The 23,712-nt window shown below is 46.1% G+C and overlaps 1 protein-coding gene across 4 annotated transcripts in view; it reads left to right on the top strand.

Moving 5' to 3' along the window:
* Positions 1–138: 138 nt before the first annotated feature.
* CHST10 (carbohydrate sulfotransferase 10) overlaps positions 139–23,712 on the top strand; it is a 29,994-nt gene continuing 6,420 nt past the window's right edge. Inside the window, exons 1-7 of one of the 4 annotated variants that reach the window (XM_035001783.1) lie at positions 139–304; positions 2,241–2,313; positions 6,444–6,531; positions 10,084–10,144; positions 11,068–11,165; positions 11,718–11,849; positions 18,528–18,619. In XM_035001783.1, the coding sequence (XP_034857674.1) occupies positions 11,123–11,165; positions 11,718–11,849; positions 18,528–18,619 (267 nt within the window). In that variant the 5' untranslated portion in view covers positions 139–304; positions 2,241–2,313; positions 6,444–6,531; positions 10,084–10,144; positions 11,068–11,122. Of the gene's footprint in view, positions 305–2,240; positions 2,314–6,406; positions 6,532–10,083; positions 10,145–11,067; positions 11,166–11,717; positions 11,854–18,527; positions 18,620–23,712 lie in introns of those variants that run through there. The other 3 variants (XM_035001781.1, XM_035001782.1, XM_035001784.1) reach the window with 3 other exon arrangements.

The raw sequence follows: 23,712 nt of genomic DNA, 5'->3' as shown, positions 1-23,712 counted from the left end.
GCCAGCCGGGCGGCGCGCGCGGACGGGCGGGGGCCGCGTGGGGCGGCGGCGGGCTCGCCCCCCGGAGAGGGCCTCGCGCGCCCGGCTTTCTCCTTCTGGCGCGCCGCCGCCACATCCCGGGCCGGGCGGGCCGCGGCGCGGAGGCCGCCGGTGGCGGCGCCGAGGCCTCCGGGCGGGGCGGGCCTCCCGCGCTCCCGGGACGCGGGGACCCCGCGCGCTTCGCCCCCAGGCCCGCGAGGCTGAGCTTCGCCGCCAACGGCGCGGAAGGGCCCGAGGACCGCTGCGAGCTCCGGCTCCACAGTGGGTGAGCTCTGGGACCGGCGGGTGTGGGTTTCGTAGACCCCCGGGCCCCGACCCCCACCCCCATCCCGGGTGGATGGGAAGACGGGGCGAACCGGTGTTTCTTTGTGAGCACCATCCCAGTGTGTTTTGGTGACTTGAGGACCTCTCTAGTTGGTGGGATTAATGAGAAGAACCTCCATCACGTTAATTATGCAATAAGGCGGCGTCCTTGCTGCGGGATGGTGTGACCAGTGGAATGATTGATACTTGGTGATCTGTAATTTACTTCTTTCATCTTTGGCTGAGAATTGGCATTTGTGATTGGGTGCAAAGAGAAAGAAAATGTTCCAACTTGGGTGCAGGGAACATGCAGAGAGAGAGGGCAGGGAAGAAGGAACATGTGCACCCTTTCCTAAGTGCACAGTTCAGTGTATCTTTGGTGGGTGAAAGGGGAAAGGATGGTTGGAAATGCATGTTTCCTGCCTGATAGGCTGCAGAGTGCGCTCAGCCCTGATTTTGACAGTGGAGAGGCCGGTCAGAAGTTGGAGCTTGAAGTATAAATTTCTGCACTTCTGGCTGGGAAGATGAACCAGGTTTTCCAAAAGCTGTCGTTTTTGTTTTCCAAGTCTCTAAAGGCAGGAAAGGGCCAGTCAGTGAATAGAAAGCAGTGCAGCCGGGTTCTGTCTGGTTAGCTAAGGGGGAGGACTGTCATAAAGGGCTTTTTTGTCTGAAACACCCAGAGTCTGGGCCTTTGGGCCGTAAAGAGTTGGGTATTGGTCAGTTTTAACTGCCAGGGTGAGAAATGTCTCAGACATTCTTAAAATTAGGCAGCTCAGTTTAGGTCCGGCTTGCTGATCTCTAGTACCTATTCACGCTGAAATTTTCAGTGACAGGGTGAAAAAGAAAAGACAGAAAGAGAGAAAATAGTCTTCTCCCTTTTCTACCATTGTAATGATGAGTCCATCTTGGCTCAAAATTGGAATTTCAAGATGGAAAGAAAAATCTTTCCTTTGCTTTTCACCCTGAAGAATAGAATCTCAAAGAAATACCTGAGAGAAAAATTCTTTCCCAAAATGAAAACTGGAGTGTTTGCAAAACTGAACAAAGGAGGCAAAGAATCAGGAAATATCCCAGGCAATTTGCAGGTATATTCAGATCAATGTTCAAATGCTTGAGGTTAGACAATAAAAAGGTGGGAGAGAGCCAGAAATAGAAACGGGAGAGAGGTGAATTCAGGACCTTCAAGATTGCAGAAACGAAGAGTCTGTTTTCTTCTGATACAGGTCTGGAAGAATCTGGATGTGCGTACATAAAGCTTAATCTTTCCATCTGCATAACATCAAATTGCTTTTAGTTTTAACATCGAGCTCTTCAGAGTAAAAGGAAACACAGCTAGACTGTGCTATATGCATCCCAGGCAGTTTGGGCTATATTATGTGTTAAATGAGTTGTATGTTTATTTTGCCAGCCAACTCTATTAAACTGTAATCTCTCTAATTCCACGAGTTCGGCTTGTTTCCAGTTATTCATTCATGATGTGTCATTTGGCTAGAATTTGCCAGGGTGTTAAAGCCTAAAGAAATGCAAAATCCAGAGAACATCTTGCATTGGAAGATTTCACCATCTCATCATCCTCTGCAGGAATCCTTTACCCAATGTCAAAGATATAAAATAGATATAATAGGATTTGATTCTTTTTGCTACAAAACTTACTTCATTTTTCCTTTGAAGTTACAGGGAAGAGTCTTTTAAACAGCTTCCTCTTTTGGCACATTTAGAATATTTATTCATTTGCCAGGAATTCCAAATATACCCACCTCTGTAAGAGACCTGTTGTGCAAAACATACTTGAATAATCAAAGTGGTTAACTATTTCCCAAGTATAAACCAATTTGTACTAAATAAGTCGATCTTGTCACTTCTAATGGTGCTTATTGTTTTTTAATTATCCTGTACAGTGATAGGAGGAACCAAGAATCTCAGGCAAAGCAAATACTGCTGCAAGCAAATGTGGATCCCAGGCCTCAGAAGGTATGTGAAGGAGAATGTGAGCTTACTAGTTACTTGAGATTCATGTCATTTACTAATCTCATTGTCTCTTCTCTTGCTTGTATGAAGATTTAATGAAATTTAAAACTCTTGAATAGGAGTGTGTACACTTATACTTAGAAATGTTTTCTTAAATATAATAGTAGAAGAACCCTCCCAGGCTGGGGATTAGGTGAGTTTGGTTTGCTAAGAGCAGTGCCTGACATGTAGATAACCCCAGGCAGGTGTTTGCTGTTCATTATTGTTACTCGTGAGAATCTGTCTTTTTTTTTTTTTTTTTTAAGATTTTATTTATTCATTTGAGAGAGAGAGAGAGAGCAGGAAGAGAGAGAGAACACAAGTCGGGGAGAGGGGCAGAAGAAGGACAAGGAGACGCCCCTTTGAGCAGGGATCCTGATGCAGGGCTCGACCCCACGACCCTGAGATCATGACCTGAGCTGAAGGCAGATGCTCAACCGACTGAGCCACCTAAGTGCCCCCATGAGAATCTGTCTTAACCTCAGATACATACTTCAGTTGGACCGAGTAAGGAGTGTTTTCATGCTGGTAACTAAGGATGATCAGTCATTCTAAGACAGCAAATTGTAATGATTATGACCAAGTAGACAAAGGAAATGTCTGAACTTAGATTGAGAGAAACCCTATGAATTTAAAAATCATCATGACCATCGTGGCACTTTATGTATATTATAAATTCGTATGTAATATTTTATTACATTGTAATTTAGTAATTTTATTGATTAGGTAATGATAACATTTTAGTTCAAAATCCAAAGATATGGAAGGTTTGATTGTAGAATGTTTCTGGTTGCTCCAGCCCTTAGCTACTGAGTTTCACTTCTTCCACTTAATCCCCACCAGGGCTACCAGCTCCTTGTGCATTACCAGGGTTTTTTTTGTGAAGTTTCCTTTAGTGTCTGGCTGTGTTTTGAATGAATGTTAAAAACTGAACACTGGACACATGGTCCTTTCCCTGGGATATGTATGTGATGGGGGTGGGGGATCCAGGAGTTTCCAGCTCAGTAAAGGACCCTTGACAGGATTCTTTATCTGGGCCACTTCCTAGACCTCTAGCTCACTCGGCATGAGGGACACTGGGACACCGACCAAGCTGTTGGCTCAGGTGCTGCATGATTTCCCTCACTCTGTTCCGTTTCTTCTCAAGATTCCCCTTACCCTTCTTGGTTATTAACCGTGGCCCTTCACACTTGGTGTGATCATATATATTAATAGCTCTATTTGTTTATCGCCCTGTCCGCCTCTATAGAAGCACCATGAGAGCAGGGAGTGTATGTTGCCATATCCCCAGGGCCTAGAACAACTCCGGGCTCAAAGTGGGCACTTGGTCAGTATTGCTGAATGAATGAAAGACATTTGGAAAAAAGCTATTTAAACAGAGTTAAAGGGGCTTATTTACCACAGGACTTTTCAGAACCTTTAATAAGTGAGTATGCATAGCAAAAGTAGAACAAGGCAGGTGGAAGTCAAGCTCTTCCACACAAACCCAGAAAGGTTTTGTGCTTTTGGAGGACAGCTCAAACACAGGGAAAAGCCACTGGCAGGAATATTGGCAGCTGACCAAAATGGATTTACAAGCATCTTCTGAAAACGCAGGGGAGAGAGAATTTGTACCAGAAGATGGTAATAATACCAAACCCATTGTTAGTCTTTACAAACATGTAAAATGTGTGCTGTCTTTCTTTTAGTTTAGAGGAAAAAAATAAATAAAAAAGGCTGAGATTTCTGGTAAGTTCAGCTGTGTTCTTGCTTTCCTAACTCTGCTTTCCCCATAAGAAGGGAAGTCACCTTAACCACCAGTTCTGACTTGTGGGTTTTCTAAGAGTCCAGCCCTCTGGCTTGGTTTCAGAACCTGACATCTGCAAGTGAAAATCTCCTTCAATGACTGGAAATAGGAAAGCTCTGAAGATGGGTATGCTGACTCCTGGGGGCCCAGGGGCTCAGTTCAGGGCAGCACACCGTGACCACCGGGGGCCTGGGGCACACTCAGATTTGCCACCATTAGCTGCAAGAGGCAACTTGGGAGTTGCCTTGGCTCCTTAAACAAAGGAGAGTTAATTACAGAAAATGTCAGGCTTTTTAAAGGCCATTTGTCACCAGGCTACAGGGAGAGCAGTGGCCCTTGGCAGAGCCATGGGGGAAGGACTGTTGATTTCAGGCCCCAGTCTCTCTGCACACAGAAGTCGTGAGCCTTGAGGGTGTCATCCTTGTACAGGAGGCAAACCCCATGGAGAACTGGTGTACTCAGGGAAACGATGCAGATAGTGGGGTGGGCTTAGAGGACCTGGGCCTAAGGGAATTTGGAATGCCTTTCATTTTGTTTAAACAAAAAGGGCAAATTATGGTAATTTTTCCAAGGTCAGACCAAATCCTAATTCTACAGAGTCTAATTACCTATAGGTAGGAAGGCTGGAAAGAAGAGTAAGTGGGAACAATGCTGGAGGTCTTTGATGCTAATTTAACCTCTTTAAGCTGTTTTTTCAAAGCATCAATGGATGCTAATTGACAGATAGTCTTTTGCTGCTAGTTTTCATTCTTATAATGGAAGGAGGTGGTAGGAGAATGGCTACTATGTCAGCATGCCTAGAATCTGCATTTTAAAGGGCTGGGGGCTTGGACCAACAGTTCTCAGCCCTGGCTGCTCATTAGAATCCTGTGCAGAGCTTTTAAAACAAGCCCTGGATCCATCTCCAGCGATATGTGTTGTCTTGGGTTCAGTGTTCTTGGGGCCCAGGGCATTGCTGTAAGCGCCCCAGGTGATTCTAATGTACACCCAGGGGTGGAAGCACTGCCCTAAACATAAAGTCAGCCATTGTTAGGTGCATACCTAGATTCAGAGTGCATGAACTTCCAAAGCAGAAGCATGCTATGCTGTGGCTAACTGGAACCCCTAGTCTTCAGGATTCGTGAAAACCCAACCTGTCAGATATTGTGGATCGTACGCGATAATGTGCTGGTTTTTAGAGACCTTGACGGAGATGATGATGATGATGTGATGGTGATGATGATGATTATGGTGGCGGTGGTGGTCGTCATCATCTAGGAGGGTAGGTCTAGGTGGTGATGCAGAACACTTAGCTGTGTTAGAACATTCCTGCTGCACTTGTGGAAATGATGTTGAGGCTGGGGAATGACCAAGTGGATAGTGCTTTACATTTTTGACTGTGCTGTCGGAAGAATAGCTTCAAAATTTAAATCAAATCATGACACTGCTACCCCTCTTCTCATGGAAAACTCTCTTCAGTGACTTTCCATTGCTGACAAGGTGAAGCTAAATTCCATAAATGCTCTATAAGATGCAGTGTTCTCTGACCATAGCTGCTTTTGCTCATCTCTAACGTTGATCTGGAACCTCCAGCCACTGGGGCTTCCTTTAGTTACTCAAGGGCCCCTGGCTTCTCCTGCCTAACCCCCAGGGCCTCCATTCCCTGCTGGTCCCCTGGCCCCGGGGACCTCCTTACATAACTGCTGACCTCTCCACCCAGGTTCTGTCTTTTGTATTTTCCTCTCATAGAGCCATGTCTCCACCTCACACCACTTCTGGGAGAGACTCTTTGATGCATGTGGGTTAGATGGCAGGCTCTATGAGGAAATAAACTGTGCATATGTATTTGGTTTGGGACTCAGGGTCGTATCCCTGGCACCTATTTTGTTGGATGGATGAATATACCTTTTCGTGATGAAGTTGGCAAATAATTATTTTTAGGTTATTGTGTCCTTAAAAGTATATGCAGATACACATCTACTTGTGTTTGTGTGTCATATGTTATGAACTGTAGAGGGGAGGGGTACTTGAGAGGGACCAAGCTTTAGTCTTACTGGTTCTGGTTGGCGCACATAGCACATGACTCAGAAAACAAGTCCTGGTTTATCTAAATTTTCTCCTCAACAGCTTTTTTCTCTTAAGTCTGTGTGTAATTTATGAATTTCTTCACTACGACCACGAGGAAGAAAAGGTAGGCGCTTAAAAATAGTGCATCTCTCCACCCCAGGCTTTCCCCGCCCAGCAGAGGCCTCCCTAGAAAGCACCCATATGTAATGCACTGTTTCCTTTCAGGCCCTGGGTGAACACGCTTTCCCACCTTCTTCTGCAGCCGGCCCGCCTTCCTGTGTGCAGGGAAGAAGACCACCTTCCAAACCCCTGCGGCTGCTTCTGTCAGAGGCCTCCTCCCTGATGGAGGAGTAAGTCTGGGGTGCAGGGCCAAGAGCCAGGTGGGGGCAGAGAGGGGCCCCAGCCTTATTTTTCTGACACTTCCTTTCCTTTAAGAACACTCAAGTAAGTACAGCAAAACTATTAGAGCCAAGAATCTGTTTTTCTTGTATTAGTCTCTGCACTTTATGTTTTAAATATTAAATCATTTTTAAAAGCTAAATAAAAACTAATGAATACAGGGGCTCCTGGGTGGCGCAGTCGGTTAAGCATCTGCCTTCAGCTCAGGTCATGATCCTGGGGAATCAAGCCCCACGTCGGGTTCCCTGCTCGGCAGGGAGTCTGCTTCTGCCTCCGCCCCTCACCCCACACGTGCTCTCCCTCTTTCTCTTTCTCTCTCTCTCAAATAAATAAAATTAAAAAAAAAAACCAAAAACTAATGAAGACAGAGGTGTATTTATTAAATATTCAGACACATGTTGATTTTGTCACTTAACCATTTTCTCCCTTTCCCACACTTTACCAAGTGGTAAGGAAACTGCAGTCAGTAGTGGTCAGGTAGAAAAAATAAACAGAAATAAAAACACCAGGGGACATGTATGTAAGTGGCATCTTTTATATTTTATTAGTTTTTACTATAAAATGGAAACATGTTTGTTGCAAAAGTTTTTTTTAATATTTAAGTGTACAAAGCAAAAAATAACTGCTTTCGTCATCTCAAGATTTTAGTCTGTGCATTACATGCATGTATGTGTTTGGATATGTGTATAATCATGTACATTCACATATATAACTTTTTTACAGAGAGGATCATACATTCAATTTTGCAACTTGCCCTTTTTGTTTACGGATATAAATTGACATTTTGGATCTCTGTAATTGGCTTGCCCTTCAGCACAGAGTTTTATTTAAAACTTAAAAAAAATTTTTGGACTCCAATGAGATTTCTTAACCACCCCCCCGAGTCAGTATATTTAAGTTGTATATCTGTTCAAATGCATGTTAAGTGCTGTAATTTATAAAATATAATTTTATTTTCAAGTAATACTGAAGTCCTAGTAGCTTTTAATTGTTTTCTAGTCTCAGGTAATAGGTATCAAATACATAACTACTCTTATGTGGATACTGGAGAAATATTTTGAGGTTGTTGAAATTGGGGGCCTCAACCTTTAAAGAGTTTGGGAAGTCTCGGGTAGAAGGTTGGGAAAGGTGCCTTCAGAAATACCTTTCATCTCTCCTGAGTTTTCCTAATAAGTTTCTAGGTGGATGTAGGCATTCAGCAAATAATGGTTGTTGTCTTACTGAATGCCGGGCACTATTCTAGTCCTTGGTGTACTCAGGGGCACTTACATTCTACTGGGGGGGGCAGATGGTGAACGAGTGAAAACAGGCTGTAGTAGGTGCAGTGCAGGATGTGAAACTAGGTGGGGTGATGGAGAGAGGCTTTAGGGGGTTCCAACAGTGTGGGCGTCAGGGAGAGCTGACTCTTCCTCTGCTGTGCATGGGAGGGGAGCCAGCCCTGCTTACCTCCCATTTACAGAAGCCCGCTGGCTGGCAGAGAGCGCTCCCTCCCTAGCTTCCTTTCACAGTGACCTCTCTTAGGCTCTGTGGCCTGCAAAGGGACCTGCAGCAGGGCACAGAGTCATTGTCAGACCTCAGTCTAGTCTGGGCGGCTCTACCCAAGACACTGGTGAGGGCCTGTGACTTTATACTCCTCTTCTCAAGAGAACATTTTTTGGCAGGGCCTAGGGCTTATGCACATGAACCTTTCCACATCTGCAGCCCTCATCAGGGTCCCAGGTGTCTTGGGCTGTCCCTGCCCAGTCCAGGTGGGCTGTGACAGGGATGAGAGGGAGGTGGGGGCCTTGCAGACCTCCCTTCTCCCAACTCAGTGCGGCGGCCAGGCTCAGAGCAGCAAGGGGCACTCTAGATGTCCTAGTTCAATAGGGGTTTAATTGAAGTCACTTTCAAAGTTGAACGTGTTTGAAGTAAAATTCCCCATCAGAAAGAAGACATTGGCTGGTGGATTGTAAGTTTTAGAGGAGGTACTTTGGCAGGCTCTGTCTCAGGGGGACCTCACAACACACTGGTAGGTATGCAGTGGTGGTTTTATCCTTACAGATGTGAAAATTGGGAAAATTTTCTGGGAGAAGAGAATTAGACCGACCCCCACCCCCTGACCCCAGGCCTGGGTGAAAAAGTAAAGCATTCCTGGCTTGAAATTAAAATCCAAGCCTTAGGAAGGCAGGCATGGCCTCAGGATAATGCAGCTCTCACATCTCAACGAGCCCAGATGCAGAAATCCTATCCCTGAGCCACTTGGCTTCCTGAAGAGCAGATGATACGACCCTTCATTTTCATGTAAGGCTGTTTATTCATCATCTCCCTACTTTTATGTAGAGGTGAGCTCAGTGGGCACACTCAAATTAGATCCCTTCAGAAGACTAGTTCCCACTGGAAAGATTAGATTCTTAAGCCATAAAACCTTCCCAAGTGCCGCCTTGATGCCCAGGAGGGTGCTCAGGGGCCGGAAGCCTAGGTCTGAGCAGAGCAGGGCGCCATGAGCGAGCAGCGCCGAGAGGTTCTCTTGCTCTGCAGAGTAAGCCTGTGTGAGGGAGGCAGCCCCAGGTGGCTCCCCTCCTCCGTATTCGCTTGTCCACAGCACTTCTCTTAGCAAAGCATGGGTTGCAAGCCCCAGGCCACTCAGCACCCAGAGTGTTCCTCAGCCTCTGAGGCTTCCTGAAAACTGGTCCAAAGGAACAAATACCCCTCTGTTCTGGCTGCATACCTCCTGCCTGGTACTTGTCTCCTTTCTCTTTACTCCCTCCCCTGTCCACACTGGTCCCTCTGCCCCTCTGCCCTTCTGCTAGAAAAGGCCTGCAGTTGGGGTTTCTCAGTGGAGTGCTCTCACTGTGACTGACCCATGGGGACGGACCCCCTCTGGGAGTATCACTGTCCCTCTGTATCCCTATGCTGCCGGGCACAGTCTGTGCCTCACTTATCTCTGGAAGAGAAGAATTAGGAACTTGAGCCCCCTGGGATGAGTCTGCCTTTCTTTTCCCCTCTTCTTGGGGCAGACCATGCTGTCGCATTCATTTCTGGCCACTAGACTTAGAAGGCTGTTTGCAGATCAAATTGGAAAGTCAGAGAGGGTTGGTTTATGTTTATAGGGGCACGGCTACAGGCCCTTTAATTCTCGCAACCACCCTGGAAGGAGGAGGGCCTTGTCTCAGAGTTGGGAAATCAAGGTTTAGGAAGGTTAAGTGACTTGCTGAGTCACAGAGCTGGTGAGTGGTGGGGCCATCTAGGCGCTCTTCTTTGTGCCGTGCTGCCTCAGATGAGCAGGACTGAGGGAGAAAGGAAGACTCAACTCAGGCAGGCCAGCTTCAGGCAGCTCGAGAGGGGTGGGTATGCCCCGTGTTGGGCAATGTGGCTGGATAGAATACAGGACTCCCAGTGAAATTTGAAACTCAGACAACAAAACACTCTTTAAAGTGTAAGTATGTCCCATATAATATTTGGGACATACTTCTACTAAGACATTCACAATAGTCCCCCCTTATCTGCGATTTCACTCTCCATAGTTTCAGTTACCCGCAGTCAGCCGCGGTCCGGAAGCAGATGATCCTCCTTCTGACGAATGGTCAGAAGGTCAGTAGTAGCCTAATGCTATGCCCCCGTGTCCACGTCATTGCCCTCCCTGCAGCTCATCTCATAAGCAGTTTCCCATCTCACATCATCACAGGAAGGGTAAGTACAGCACAATAAGAGAAAGACAGTCCACATTCACATAACTTTTGTTATGGTATGTTGTTATAATGGTTCTATTTTATTATTATCATTGTTAATCTCTTACTGTGCCTAATTTATAAATTAAACTTTCCCATAGTATGTATAGGAAAAAGCACAATCTACAGGGTTCGGTACTATCCGTGATTTCAGGCATCTACTGGAGGTCTTGGAAAGGATCCAAGTGGATAAGGGAGACTACTGTATTGTTTATCTAAAATTCAAATATAACTGGGTGTCCTACATTTTTATTTAGTTAATCTGGCAACCCTGTTTGAAGACCTCAGGAAACACACTGGATCTAATGTGTGAGCACGTGAGGTGACAGAGGGTGGCTCCCAAACCACCCAGTAAATGTACAGGCTGCATCTCCCCATTACAGGATAGATTCAAGTATAGGCTGGATAACCACTTGGTGGAGGGAATTCAGGTTTCAGATGCCTGGTTCCAGTGAGATTCTAGGAGGTAATTGTTGTTGAGACAAGGAGGAAAGTTGATTACCTGGGTCCCCACAGAGCTCTGTCCCATCCAGCATTCAGAAGCTGTCTGAAATCATATGTCATCAGCACCTTGTTGAGGGGACCAGTTCTCCCTGCTGCCCAGGAGTGATGGATGGCCTCATTCAGCTAGTGGAAACCAACCCAACCCAGCATGGTCTCTTTAAGTGGTTTGGTTTGGCTTGAAGAAGCACTATGTTAAAGGTGAAATGAAACACACTCTTTTTTTGTCTCTCTTGCCAAGAATTGACTGTGACTTCCCCGCTTTTTATGTGTCCCCTGCAGCATGACCTGCTGAGGACTGACATGCCCTGCATCACTCCCGGGCAGTGACAGCATGAAAAACACCCACCCCCAAGGTTCTGCGCAGACTCTTGCAGGCAAGTGAATGGAGACAGAGAAGCCCCGGTGTTCATTTGCACTGTTTTAGAGATTCTGTAGGTGTGGCTACATCTGTCTTGTCAGCATGTCAGGATTTTACACAAGGCCTGCTTGTAATTGCCTCAGTATGGCTTCTGCCCTCCACAAATTACTACAGCCAAGGTCTGACCCTTGGAGGACTCCTTCTGCCCTCCTGCTTCCAGGCACTGGCTATTGCTGGGTACCAGGAGTATGTTTTGATGTTCGCTTGGGCCGGAAAGGAGTTACGAGGCAAATCTACAAAAGCAAAATCTTATCGTGTATTCCAAAAACAAACAGAAATGGCTCCTCTCCATTAGAGTGTTTTAAATCTGTTTGAATTACCAGATCGACAACTTCATATTATTAAGAATAAAATTTAAGTACTAAGTCAACATACCCCTGTATCAATAGAAAATTTTTTTCAAATATTCATATTGATGCTGTTAACTAAAACCACCTGTTCTTTTTATTGCTTTATGTTTAATTGATTTATTTATAAGCACCAGGGGCGTCTCACTTTTGTTTTCCAGGAAGAATTACTGAATGGCTGACATTTGACAACATGCACCACCAGTGGCTTCTGTTGGCCGCATGCTTTTGGGTGATTTTCATGTTCATGGTGGCTAGCAAATTTATCACGTTGACCTTTAAAGACCCCGATGGTAGGTATGCTTCCTTGTGGAATGGATTTCAGCTAATCCAGACAATGCTGTGGTATTGTTTCTGGGTATATGCACGGATGACCTTTGTCACACGATCGAAGGAACATTAACCTCGAAGGTCATGGCGTCCAATTCGTTCATGTTACAGAGGTGCAGAAGAGGAGGTGGAAAAGGACAAAAGTGTCTTCCCTGCATCTCCCTTGGGGGTGGGTGGAGCATGCTTTCTCTGTGGGCTTCTTTGGTGGCCTCTTCCCAGCAATACCATTTGCTAGGTCATCTCCTGGGCCCCAGGCTTGGGATTTCGCCCTGCTTGGTGTCATCATGAGACGCTGCCGTGATTGACCAGCATTCCTGTGTTCTAGTTGGTGCTGCATGCTGGTAGCCGTGCGTTTGAAAGTCACCTTCGATTCACTGGGAGGAAGGTGATTTAAATATTGTGTCTGGTAGTCTTTGAGGTAACTCCCCTTGACTTGATGATGTAGGTGTTCAGATGAAGATGTACAAAGAGCACCAAACCCAAATTCAGAAGAACTTACTGTAGTTTATGCCCTTGACTTGCTTACCTAGGCGTTAGTGGTTTTTTTCCTACAAAAGGGACATGCTCTGACAGCTCCCAAGATTGACCTGAGTACAGTGAGGCTCTCTGATCTGTGAGGTTGCCTGGAACCCTGAGGCGACTCCTTCCATGGCAAAGTGAGGCAAGACAAACGGGAGATGTTGAAAAGGCTCATGAGCAGCTTCAGGTTGGCCTGACGATGTTTGCCTAATAGGGAGGATGCTTGCGAATGTGGGTGTGCACAGCATCTTCACTCTGTACAACCTTTCACACATTCTCCTGCAGGCGGCAGCCCTTAGGAAGGGGGGACCAGGAGAGTGTCCATCCATTCCAGCAGTTTTCCCCACTTTGTCCCAGCAGCTGCACGAACGGTGCCCTCTGAGGGGCCAGCAGGCTCCAGGCTCCACTGCAGCCCAGAGAGCTCCCTGCTGTGCCGAGGGCTGCGCAGCGCCCCACCCTGGGGCCGAATGCTCCCGTTCATTCTCTCTCCCTCTCCCATGCTGTCTGTAGAGGAACAACAAGGCTGGAAGGCAGATGTGCAGGCCAAAGAGGGAGGCCCTGAAGTGAGCCCCAAGAGCTGGTTCTCAGATCCAGGGTTTCCACTCAGTAACTCAGCTCCTCTGTGCCCAAGCCCGACAGGCCATCATTACAGGTACCACCCCCATCTTCCAGGAGCTCTTGTGAGGACCTGAGAGGTTCTTACAGCCTTGGGACGGCAGCATTAACTGCAGGAGCATCACAGAGCACTGTGGGTAATCACAGACAATCATGGCTCCCCCTTGGCTCCCACCAGGCACCGGGGCCTCTGTCAGGACAGCAGGCACCGAATCTAGGGGGTTGTTGGAGTCTGACACTGTGATCTCCGCTTGACCATTTAGCTGTTTCTCCAGCTGCTCCAGTCCAGTTCCACTTACCTCTGACGGAGGTCCCTCCTCAAGAGTAAGAGCAGTGGTTCTCACCCCGTGGCACTCTAGAACTGTCTGCGGGACTTTGTAAACTTTTCTCTGCTGGCCCGACCAGAGACCAAGTGAGTTAGAATCTCTAGGAGCGCACCTCTAGAGAACTGCAAATGTAGAAAGAGCTGTAGCTGCTAAGAAATGAATCTGTTGTTACAACAAGTCCACACGTTTTACTTCTGCTTCCCTTAAATGTCACCTCCTGGTAAGGAAGGCACTTCAAAGGCAAGTCATGAGGTTAAATGGTTAATGGTTTACTTTGTTTCAAAAACTATGAGTATAGCTAATGTATTTTATGAGACTTCCACCAAAAATAATTGAGATGTGTGCCCTTTGAATTGTAATGTCCTCTGGCAGAGTAGCCTCTGAAGAGCATGGCATTCCTCAGTGGTATCTGATAAGCGACGTGTCATTCTGCTAGGATGTGGCAAGTTCTAAGCTGAACATTTTCAGGAAAGTGTAGAAGCTCTAGAGGGTTTTGTGAAGTGTGGAGCAAACAGTTAAGAGGGATAGAAGGTGAAACCTACTGGGAAAGATGAAAAGCTTTAGGATTTTAAACCTGGAGGAAAGATCTGTGGTCGTCTTGGGTGCTGCTCAGCAAATAGCTCTTACACCCTTGGATGTTTGGTGTGGTTGCTGTGGTTAGTGAATGGGAGCACAGTGGTGCGGACAACTTCTGGTGTGAACCTCAGAGCATGCTTGGCCCCACTGCCCCTCTCCTACCTCCAGGAAGTGAGGACAGTGTCAGTCCCACACTGTGCAGGAAACTTAGAGTGAGAAGCCTTTGTTGTCAGGCTCAAATTGTAACCCAGCCTTCCTTGAGCACACAGAAACTATCTAATTGTCCCTACGTTCCTGGTTGGGATCACGAAGATGGATGTTCACCGGGTGAGTTCTCAATGAAGGAAATGAGCTCACAGGCAGGGTGTCTTACCAATCTGGGTGATGGAGTAGGGATGGAGGTGCTCCCCTGAGAAGTTAAACACACAGCCTCTGAGGACGCCGTCCGGGAGGGCATCGCCTGCTCCTCTAGGGCTGTGGTTTGATGGCTACAGTCACTTAGCCTTAGGGGGCCCCTTTGTCTAGGAAGGCATTTAAACCCCCCTGGTGGATCTTGGAGCTGTACAGGAAACTGAAAGAGGTTTGTAAACGTGTGGCTGGAAGAGATTTTTCTCAGGTGCTGGGATTTATTTCACTCGTGTTCACAGTGTTTTGGTTTTTGAACCAAAAGCCCAGTATGAAGTGTCATCACAAAGAAGCAACTGATAACACAGCGGTCTCCTAAAGATGAAGTTCCGTTTCCTGTAAAGCAGATGGCAGATCGTTGGTCTCAGTGTTCAGGGAGCCAACTGTAACTCCGGTGTCTGTGGGGCTGCTCCTTCCGGCTCTGACCTCTGGGAAGCAGGGCTCTGTTCCAGTCTGTCGCTCGGCGTGTGTGTTTTCTTCTCACCCACCTGTTCCTAATGATTTCCCTGCCACTGACACTGATAGGAAGAGATTTGTCTTGAAATGCTGTTTGAAACCTCACTTACCTTTTTTTTTTTAAGTAGTATTCAGCTCAGCAATGAAGCCATAGAGATATTTGTAGCAATGACTCATCCTTGGTTAACAAACCTCAGTGTCATGTGGAACCAGGTTCAGGTGTTATAACTAGACTGTATCACAGGGAAATAAAGCCCATTGAGTGATGGGAATTTGATGGCATATGGTATGGTGAGACTAGAAATGAAAAACGATATCCTTGTGAATCTGGTGTGTATGTGTAGACACGGATTTTTCTTCTCAGCTTAGTTCGGCTTCCTCTTCCAAACTTTTGCCTCCACTCAGCCCCTCACCTTGGCTGTAAGCTACTTGAGGGCAGAGCCCATGCCTTGAATGTCTTTGCCTGCCTTCTGCGTAGCGTGTGATGGGGAGGTGACTGGCATTGGGGACTGATGCACAGTGTGCTCAGGGAGGTTCGCGGATGTGTTCACTTCTAGAAGAACAAGGTGGTACATCACTTGGCAAATGTAAAGACATTTTATAAAGCACTGTAAATATAGCAGTGCCTGTAACAAAAGTGATCTGATACCTATAGGCTCAGAATCCTTGATCCTGGAGCTGGAGGCTTGCTCCTAAGGGTCAGGGTGGGGAAAGAGACTGTGCTTTGATCATAGTGGGGGTAGTAGCATCTGCTGAAAATAAATGGTTGTCAGCAGAGCAACAGAAAAAAAACAAAACCAAATGTAAACTGTGTTACCAGTTTTACTTGAAGCTATTTGAATTAGGGCCCAGGGGAGGGGGGGGAAGCAAATACCAAGAAGTTTAAAATCATAAAAATGATAAAAATTGGCGGATGACTGTCTGATGTGTGTCGTGTTGGAAGATGAGATGTTTCATGGCTGCCAAAGCCTGTTCTCTGTGCTTCTGAGTATAGGAAATGGGTTGCTTCAGAAATTCATTGATAAGTCAGCTGTTTAGAATTCAGGATACACTGTCCCATCTAAAATGTTATTAAGGAAGTTTAGGATCCTGCAAAACCCATTCAGCCTGGGGCAGAGCTAAGCATTGCAGTGCTCATCTTAGACACCGTCAGAACACGAAGTGACCAGACAAGCATAAAATGTGCATTTTCTTGTTAGCATGTGAGTGCTCAAAGATGACAGAGTTGCAGAGGAGGAGGATGGGTAGAGCGTGGTCTCTTGGAGTCCTCAGAGTGTATTCAAGAGCTCTGGGGCCTAGGGCACTGATGCTTTGTCTGTTTCGTACTATAGATAGGGCTCCCTGACCTTGTTGCAAGTACAGAACAGCTCCTGCGCACAGCTTTGGTTAGGATGGCGTTTTAAATCACACATAGTCCAGACAAAAGGATTCAGTGGCATTTCTAAAGGTGTGTGGCAAAGAGGTTTATATTGGAGTCCAATTACTCAAAAGTGTGTAACAGATGGGGAGATGGGATTATTAGTGTTGTCTGTACTTGGAGGACACGAGGCCAGGGTGCACACTAACAGCATGCTGGCTGGGCCCTGGGTGTGGGGGGGTGTAGCAAACCCCTGTAGGTGGAAGGTCCAGTGTGTGCTGTTGCTGTTCTTGATCCAAGAGGAGGAGGTTTTGATGGTTTTTTAAATGAAATAAATGTGCCTTTGTTTATGCTTCGTTATGCCGATTTTTATGCTTTTTTTGCTATCTACTTTTTCTAATTGTTGTTAGAATTCGCAGAATTTTGAAAGTAAATGTTTCTTTGATTGTAGAGATCTGAAAATTATCTTCAAATTCTACCCAAGGGTTTTTCCCAAAGCAGTTTTTTGTAAATTATTACTCTGGACTAGCATTTTGTAAGATTGGTCTGGTCTCATCTCACTTCCCATGAATTTTTAAACTAATGTGTAAATACTAACTTGACTGCTAACTTGGGTTTGTTGTTGTTTTAGATTTTATTTATTTGAGAGAGAGAGGGAGGGAGGAGTGGGGAAGGGGCAGAGGAAGAGAATCTCAAGCAGGCTCTGTGCTGAGCGCATCTCACAACTCTGAGATCATGACCTGAGCCGAAACCAAGAGTCAGACACTTAACTGACTGAACCACCCAGGCGCCCCTAACTTGGTTTTTTAAAATTACACCTTTAATTTTGAGATCACTGTAGAATCATATGTAGTTGTGAGAATGCAGATTTCTATGTACCCTTTACTCAGTTTACCCCAATAGTAACATGTTCCAGAATTATAATGCAGAGTTGGAATCACAATATTGACATTGACAAAGTTAAGATGCAGAACATCTCCATCACCACAAGGAGCCCTGGGTTGCCTTTTTATTTTTATTTTTTAAGATTTATTTATTTGAGAGAAAGCATGAGAGGGGAGGCAGAGGGAGAGGCAGGAGCAGAGTCCTGCTGAGCAGGGAGCCAGTGCAGGGCCTGATCCCAGGACTCTGGGACCATGACCCAAGCCGAAGGCAGACACCCAACCAACTAAGCCACCCAGGTGCCCCATAGCCACACCTACCTCTCCTCCCTGTCTCCCTTCCCTGGCCCCTACCCCCTTGGAAACCACTAATTTGTTCTCTCCATATATTTTTTTTAAGAATATTATATACAGCGTATGACCTTTTGGCCTTGGCTTTGTCTATTCAACATAATTTCCTCGAGATTCATCTAGCTATTACTGTGTGTATCAATACTTTGTTCCTTTTTATTGCTGAGTAGTATTCCATCGTATGGATGTCCCACTGTTGTTTATCCATTCACCTGTTGAAGGACATCTGGGTTTTTTTTTTCCAGTTTGGGGCTATTACAAATGAAGTTGCTATAAACATTTGTGTATAGGTTTTTGTGTGGATATAAATTTTCATTTTCCTCGGGCAAATGCCTAGGAATGCAATTACTAGGTCATATGGTAGTTGAATGCTTAGTTTTTAAAGAAACTACCAAACCATTTTCTAGAGTGGCTATCCCATTTTGCATTCCCACCAGCCGTGTAAGTTCTTCAGTTTCTCTGCATCCTCATTAGCATTTGGAGTTTTCACTATATTTTATTTTAGCTATTTTGTGTGTAGTGGTATCTCGTTGTGGTTTTCATTTGTATTTGCCTGATGACTAATGACATTGAATATCTTTTCATGTGTTTATTTGCCATCTGTAGATCCTCTTTGGTGAAATGTAAGTTCATGTCTTACCCATTTTCTAATTGGATTGGTTTTTTTTTTCTTTTTACTGTAAAGTTTTGAGAATTCTTTACATATTCTAGGTACTAGTCCTTTGTCAGATATTTGATTTGCAGATATTTTCCCCCAGCATGTAGCTTGTCTTCCCATCCTCTTCATAGGGTCTTTTGCAGAGTAAAAAGTTTTAAATTTTGATTAGAGTCAGGAAAACAAGGAAATATTTTCCAAAGATTTTCTCCTATGTTTTTTAAAGTTTTATTACATTGAAGTGCTAATCCATTTTGAATTTGTTCTTGAATAAAGTGTGAGGTCAGGTAAAGGTTCCTTTTTTCTTTTTCTCTATAGATGTCTAGTAGTTGGATCACCATTTGTTGAAAGGACTCTCCTCCACTGAACTGATTTGGCACCTTTGTCAAATGTCTGTCCGGCATATTTGTGTGGGCTTATTTTTGGGGCCTCTCTTCTGTCCCGCTGATCTGTGTGTCTGTTCCTCCATGAGAAGACGCTTTAACCTCTCTGTCTCCTAGCATACAGCGCCAAACAGGAGTTCCTGTTCCTGACAGCCGTGCCGGATGCGGGGAAGTTGCCCGGAGAGAAGCACTTTTCTAAGGAACTGAAGGTGGGCCCCGCAAGGCAGAGGGCACTGTCCCCTGTGACTCGGTCAGTTGGGGGGAGGGGGGCAGAGCTGCTGCCTCCCGACTGAGCTGTGGCAGCCCCTCCCCACCCCATCTGGCCCCAGTGGGTACCCCCATCCCGTGGAACTAGCCTGCCCTCTGTGCTCCCATCAGCTGGTGTCCTCTGACCATCCCATTCTGCTGCTGTGGAGTTGTGGCTTGTGTTACTTCGGCACATTTCCGCTCATCTTTTTAGCTTCTCTTTGGAGGTGACATGGTCACATCGATTTTTATGTTCCTCACAGTGCTTTGTACATCATGGATCCTCTGTAAATGTTGATTATGTTGAGTTCCTGGCCCGTGGAGAAGGAGCCTTGCCAGGGGAATGAAGGATGTTGGGCTAGGTCAAGAGAAAACCAAGGGGGTGAGGAAAGGTCTGTGACCCAGAATCATGGACTTTTAAAGTTAGAAGGGTTCTTGGACAGAAGAGCAGCTAATCTCACCTCTGGATGGCATGGATGAGAGAACAGAGTTTAGGGAAAAGGCTAATCATCCCAAATCGTGTGGGAGTTAGTGGCAGGGCCCAAGGCTGCCTACTTTTACCTGGCGCTCACCTTCCTTAATATTCTGACTTTTTCTCCTCAGGCTCCTTTTACACAAAAATTCCTAATCGCTCCCCAGCCGTGATGGGGGGCACACTCTTGAGGTTCCCCCTCTCACTTGCTAACCCCCATTCTGGGTCTGGAAAGTTTGGGTTGCAGGTATGCCTACAGGAATGAAATGGGTAGACCAAGCTTTAAGACATTGATCAGCCCAGCATTAAGCCATGGAGAAAGAGACAGTTCCTGTCCTTGATTTGCAGGGTAAGGACAACAGATTAGAACCCAGCAAATTCTAGAAAGTGTGCACCTGGTCAGAGTGAAGTGCTCTTGGAGTTTACAGGCTGCAAGACACTGATTGATCGGTCAAGTCTGCAGAACTCCCTGAAGCAGGCCTGGAATGTTGCTTTTAGGTTGAGGCTTTCCGGGGCAAGGAAAGAGAGTGGATGGACCCCAGAGACAGGAAACCAGAAAAACCTGTAGGAAGTAGAAGGGTGGCCTTAATAGAAGGAGGTAAGGAAATAAATGTTTAGTTACTGGGATCAGGAATACCACGGAGGTGGGGCGAGAGTTTTGTAAGAGGAATGCAGTGCTCTGAGACCAGGGTGCTGCTAGGATGCCAAGGCTCGTGAAGAACAAAAGTGACCATCCCAGGGGGCACTCTTGAGGGACGGAGGAGCACTCTTCCTGCCAAGACCGTGGGCCTGCGGCAGTAATCATAGTTGGAAATACTGCACCAGAACATGCCTTGCGGTCTACAGAAGACTTTGCTGGGTTTTAATCTTACTGGTCCTCAAAAACAGCCCTCTGAGCCCTATTTTTACTCTCATTTTGCATTTGGAAAGTGTGAGGCTCAAGGAACAGAGCCAGTATGTCAGGGACAGCAAGTAGTGGGCTGGGACTTTGAATTACATGTCCTCTGTCCCCTGTTCTTGCTACCCTGCCCCCTTGATGCTCATGAAACTCAGATGCAAGATAAAGGGAGTGGGAAACAGTGGTCAGACATGATTCTCTGAAACCAGGAGTCATTAGATGTTTAAACTCAGCATCTGTCTTCCCAAAAGAAAGGTGACTTATAAATGTGATCAGGTTGTGTAGCTTACCTTTTAAAGTTTATTTTGTGCAGCTGTTGAATCAATATGTTTGTACACCTGAAACTAATATGTGTTTTGCTTATACTTCAATTTTTAAAAACTGCAAAAGAAAGTTTATTTTGTACATAATATAGCTGAATATTTGAATGGAAAATAATGGAAAACAGTATCAGTCATTAAAATTGGTTTAGTATATTTGCAAAGGAAGAAAACAGAAAACCATGCCAGTCCATATGCACAATTAGATGAGAAATGGTTTTTCTTTATATACAGTGCTTAAGCTTGAAGAAAAACAGGTTTAAGAATGAGGGAGATTTTTCTGCAGTTTCTCAAGAGAACTTGTTTGGAGGTAGGTGCTGCCCTGTGATTCACACCTCTTGAGTGTCATCCGCAATCCAGGTTAGATCTGAGGTTTGAAGTGATTGGAGTAGAGTGAGGAGAGGAGAGAGAGACCATGTCAATAAGTGAGCAAGAGTTGGGGTCAGGGAGGGAATGAGGTTAAATTAGACTCCATTTATGAAAGCAGAAAGCTTAAGGGCCAGTGTGGCAGGCTCGTGCACATGCTCCCTCGGGAGGAAGGATCAGAGCTGAGTAAGTCTGCAGGTGCCCACTCTCACTTCCAGAATGTGTTGACCTCAGGAAGTAGCCCTTAGGAATTCCCAAGACACTTACCTTCACCAGGGAAACCCAGGAAATTCAGTCAAACACGTGAGAAAGTGTGTCAGGGAGTTTGGTTGTGGCAGATCCATGAGGGAAGAGCAGGGAGCTGAGTGGTGGTGTGGAAACCTCTATCGTCCCAGTATTTCCAGTGTTCTTGTTCTCATGGGTTCTGGAAGGCCATATCCTTCTCCCCATTTTGTAACTGACCCAGTCCCTGGGGGAGGACTGGTTTTACAATTGCCCCATAAATGGATTACCTGGAAACTCTAGTGCATTTTAACAGATAAAAGGGCATTTTGGTCCATTCTGTAAAGTTAAGTTAGGGGACTGTCTGGTTTGAACTCTTGGGAAGAAGTTCTGTGTAACTTAAAGGGAATGAATAGATAATAAACAGCAGCAGAAACATTTCAAAATGCTGAGGAAAAGGGCCACAACTAGAGTTGGCCAAAGGAGTGGGGTTGGAGGAACAGACTATTCAGAACTGCCTTTTGGGTTGCTTCTTGGAAAGCCAGGAGATCTCTGTGGGCAGACATTCCACCGTGATGTGAACAGGGAGGGGTTAGTAAGTAATTGAGGACTCCTGCTGCTCGCTCTGTCTCCCTCACCTCCTATCCCCCCCACCTCTGCGTTTACAAACACACACACACAGACACACACACACACGTACGTGGACAGTGCCACACACGTTCTTCCTCAGCTGAGGCTTTCCCAGTGTCTCCACAGAACACTTGCAACTGCATCCAAGCACAGAGTAAAGACTCGATAAATATTTGTCAAACAGTTCATTCTGCCAAGTGACAGAGCAGTAGAATTTTGAATCCAGTGTTAACAAAAGCTCTTTTCATTGTGTTAGGTTCTAAAGCAGTCCCAAAGACTATGTGTCATGATTTGGAACTTGAGCTTTTTCATCTTTTTTGTTTTTTTAAGTCAGCTTTCTCGTAAGAAGGAAAGTCAGCTGAACCCATTTTGTGTCTACTTTCCTTGCCGACCATACTGACTCATTTCTGCTTTATTGGGCAGTGGAAGGGCCCTGAGGCCACTTCAGGAAGTGGCTGGAAATAGGGGCTGTCACTCTGTAGAAAAGGGGAGGAAGGAAAGATGAGAAGGGGCCCATGGCTGGTAAGAAAGGGACAGGTGCGCCCTGGAAGGAAATTCAGAGGGGGTTTTGGCAGAGTTGTGGCTTTTAGTTGGTGAAGATCATGCTGAAGGAAGAGAGACAAAATTAAGTGCTGTGTTTGCAGAGCCACCTTTGCATATAGAAAGTGCCCAGATGTGGTAGAAATCATCCACAGAGGACTTGGAACAGTTTTCTAGAACTTTCTAGAAGTCTTTCTAGGTGCTCCCCCCCAAACAGCCGAAATTTTTAAGTCAAGTTTTTTATGAAGAAGGAAGATATACTCGTGTATTTTAAAGAAATATCCAGCATTAAAAGGAAAAAAATAACTACAGCCCATCGCAGTCCATCTCTCTTCAACCACTGTCAGAACTTTTGTATGTTTCTTTTTTTAAAGACATTCATTGAGGTATAACAAATAGATGGTATAAGACTCCCATTTCCTGAGTAAGCGCATAATTATGCCTCTTAAACTGTTTGTAAGCAGAGGGGGCGGGTTCTACTTCATAGTGGTGTCTGTCAAACGTAAGCGTAGCCACTGTGAGCAAATGCTGGGGCACATCGGCGCTGGTTTCTGTTCTAAGGAGTCCTCCCACCAGGTGGCAAAATCCATGTGAGCCGTGGGGCACTCTGACCCATAAACCCCTGCCCACCTCCTAACCTCAAATGACTTCCACCCACTGTGGCACATGAGCTCCCCCCCGCCTAAGTGTCCCAAGGAAAAAGGACATTCTGAGCCGAGGATGCAGGTAGAAAGGGACTCCCTGCCTTCCAGGCAAATCAGCAGAGAAACCCACACTAACTTATCCTGGCAAAATTTGTAATGTGCTGGAACATTACTGAAAAAATTGACCAGCACCCAGGTATTAAAAATGGGTTGCCTACAAAGAGTGGCAGTTGGCCAGGGGTGGGGTGGGGGGGCCGCAGGCTTTTCCGCAATGTTCCGTGCCAGCTGGAGCCATTGTAGGGAGAGCGACGACTCGGTATTCGCACTCGAGTCGTATTCCATAGGTGAAGGCTACAGGAACCGTCGTAGCGACACACACGTGGGAAATTACACTGTTTCTGAGGGGGAGAAGGACTGAGAGACCTGTTCCAGATAACTCGGAGGTGATCGAAACAAACACTTCAGCACTGCGACGTCACAGGGTAAAAGCAGCCGCAGCCGTGCCCTTGTGCAACCTGCACCCCAATCTCAGAAACCCAGCTGGAGGCCGTGCCCCCTGCGGTCCCCGTGGTCCCCGCGTCCGCTCGCTTCCAGGAGGCCCACTTTCCTGGCAGGCAGGGGTTTCTGGATCAGAGCCTTTGCCCAGCGCTCACGTGGACTTTCCTGCCTGGTGGCAGGACTCAGGCAGAAACCAGTGCCGACGTGCTCCAGCGCTTGCCCGCCGTGGCCACGCTTCCAGCACGACGGACGCCACTACCACGCAGCACCCGTTCCCCTCTCCTTAAACTGCACGGCAAAGAAGCGTAACCACGTGCTTGTCACTGAGGAGATGGAGTAATGGCTTTGGCATTTTTAAAACCCATTCTGAATGACCTAAGGTATATTTTTCTAGTTAATAAACCATTCTACCCATATACCGGAGTATTTTCGGAACAGCACGTGTGTAGATGACTGGTCCTCAGGT

This window comes from Mirounga leonina, unplaced genomic scaffold (assembly GCF_011800145.1).
Source record: "Mirounga leonina isolate KUSES-001 unplaced genomic scaffold, KU_Mleo_1.0 Mir_125, whole genome shotgun sequence".
NCBI classification, from domain to species: domain Eukaryota; kingdom Metazoa; phylum Chordata; class Mammalia; order Carnivora; family Phocidae; genus Mirounga; species Mirounga leonina.
This window is presented reverse-complemented; position numbering and strand designations above follow the sequence as displayed.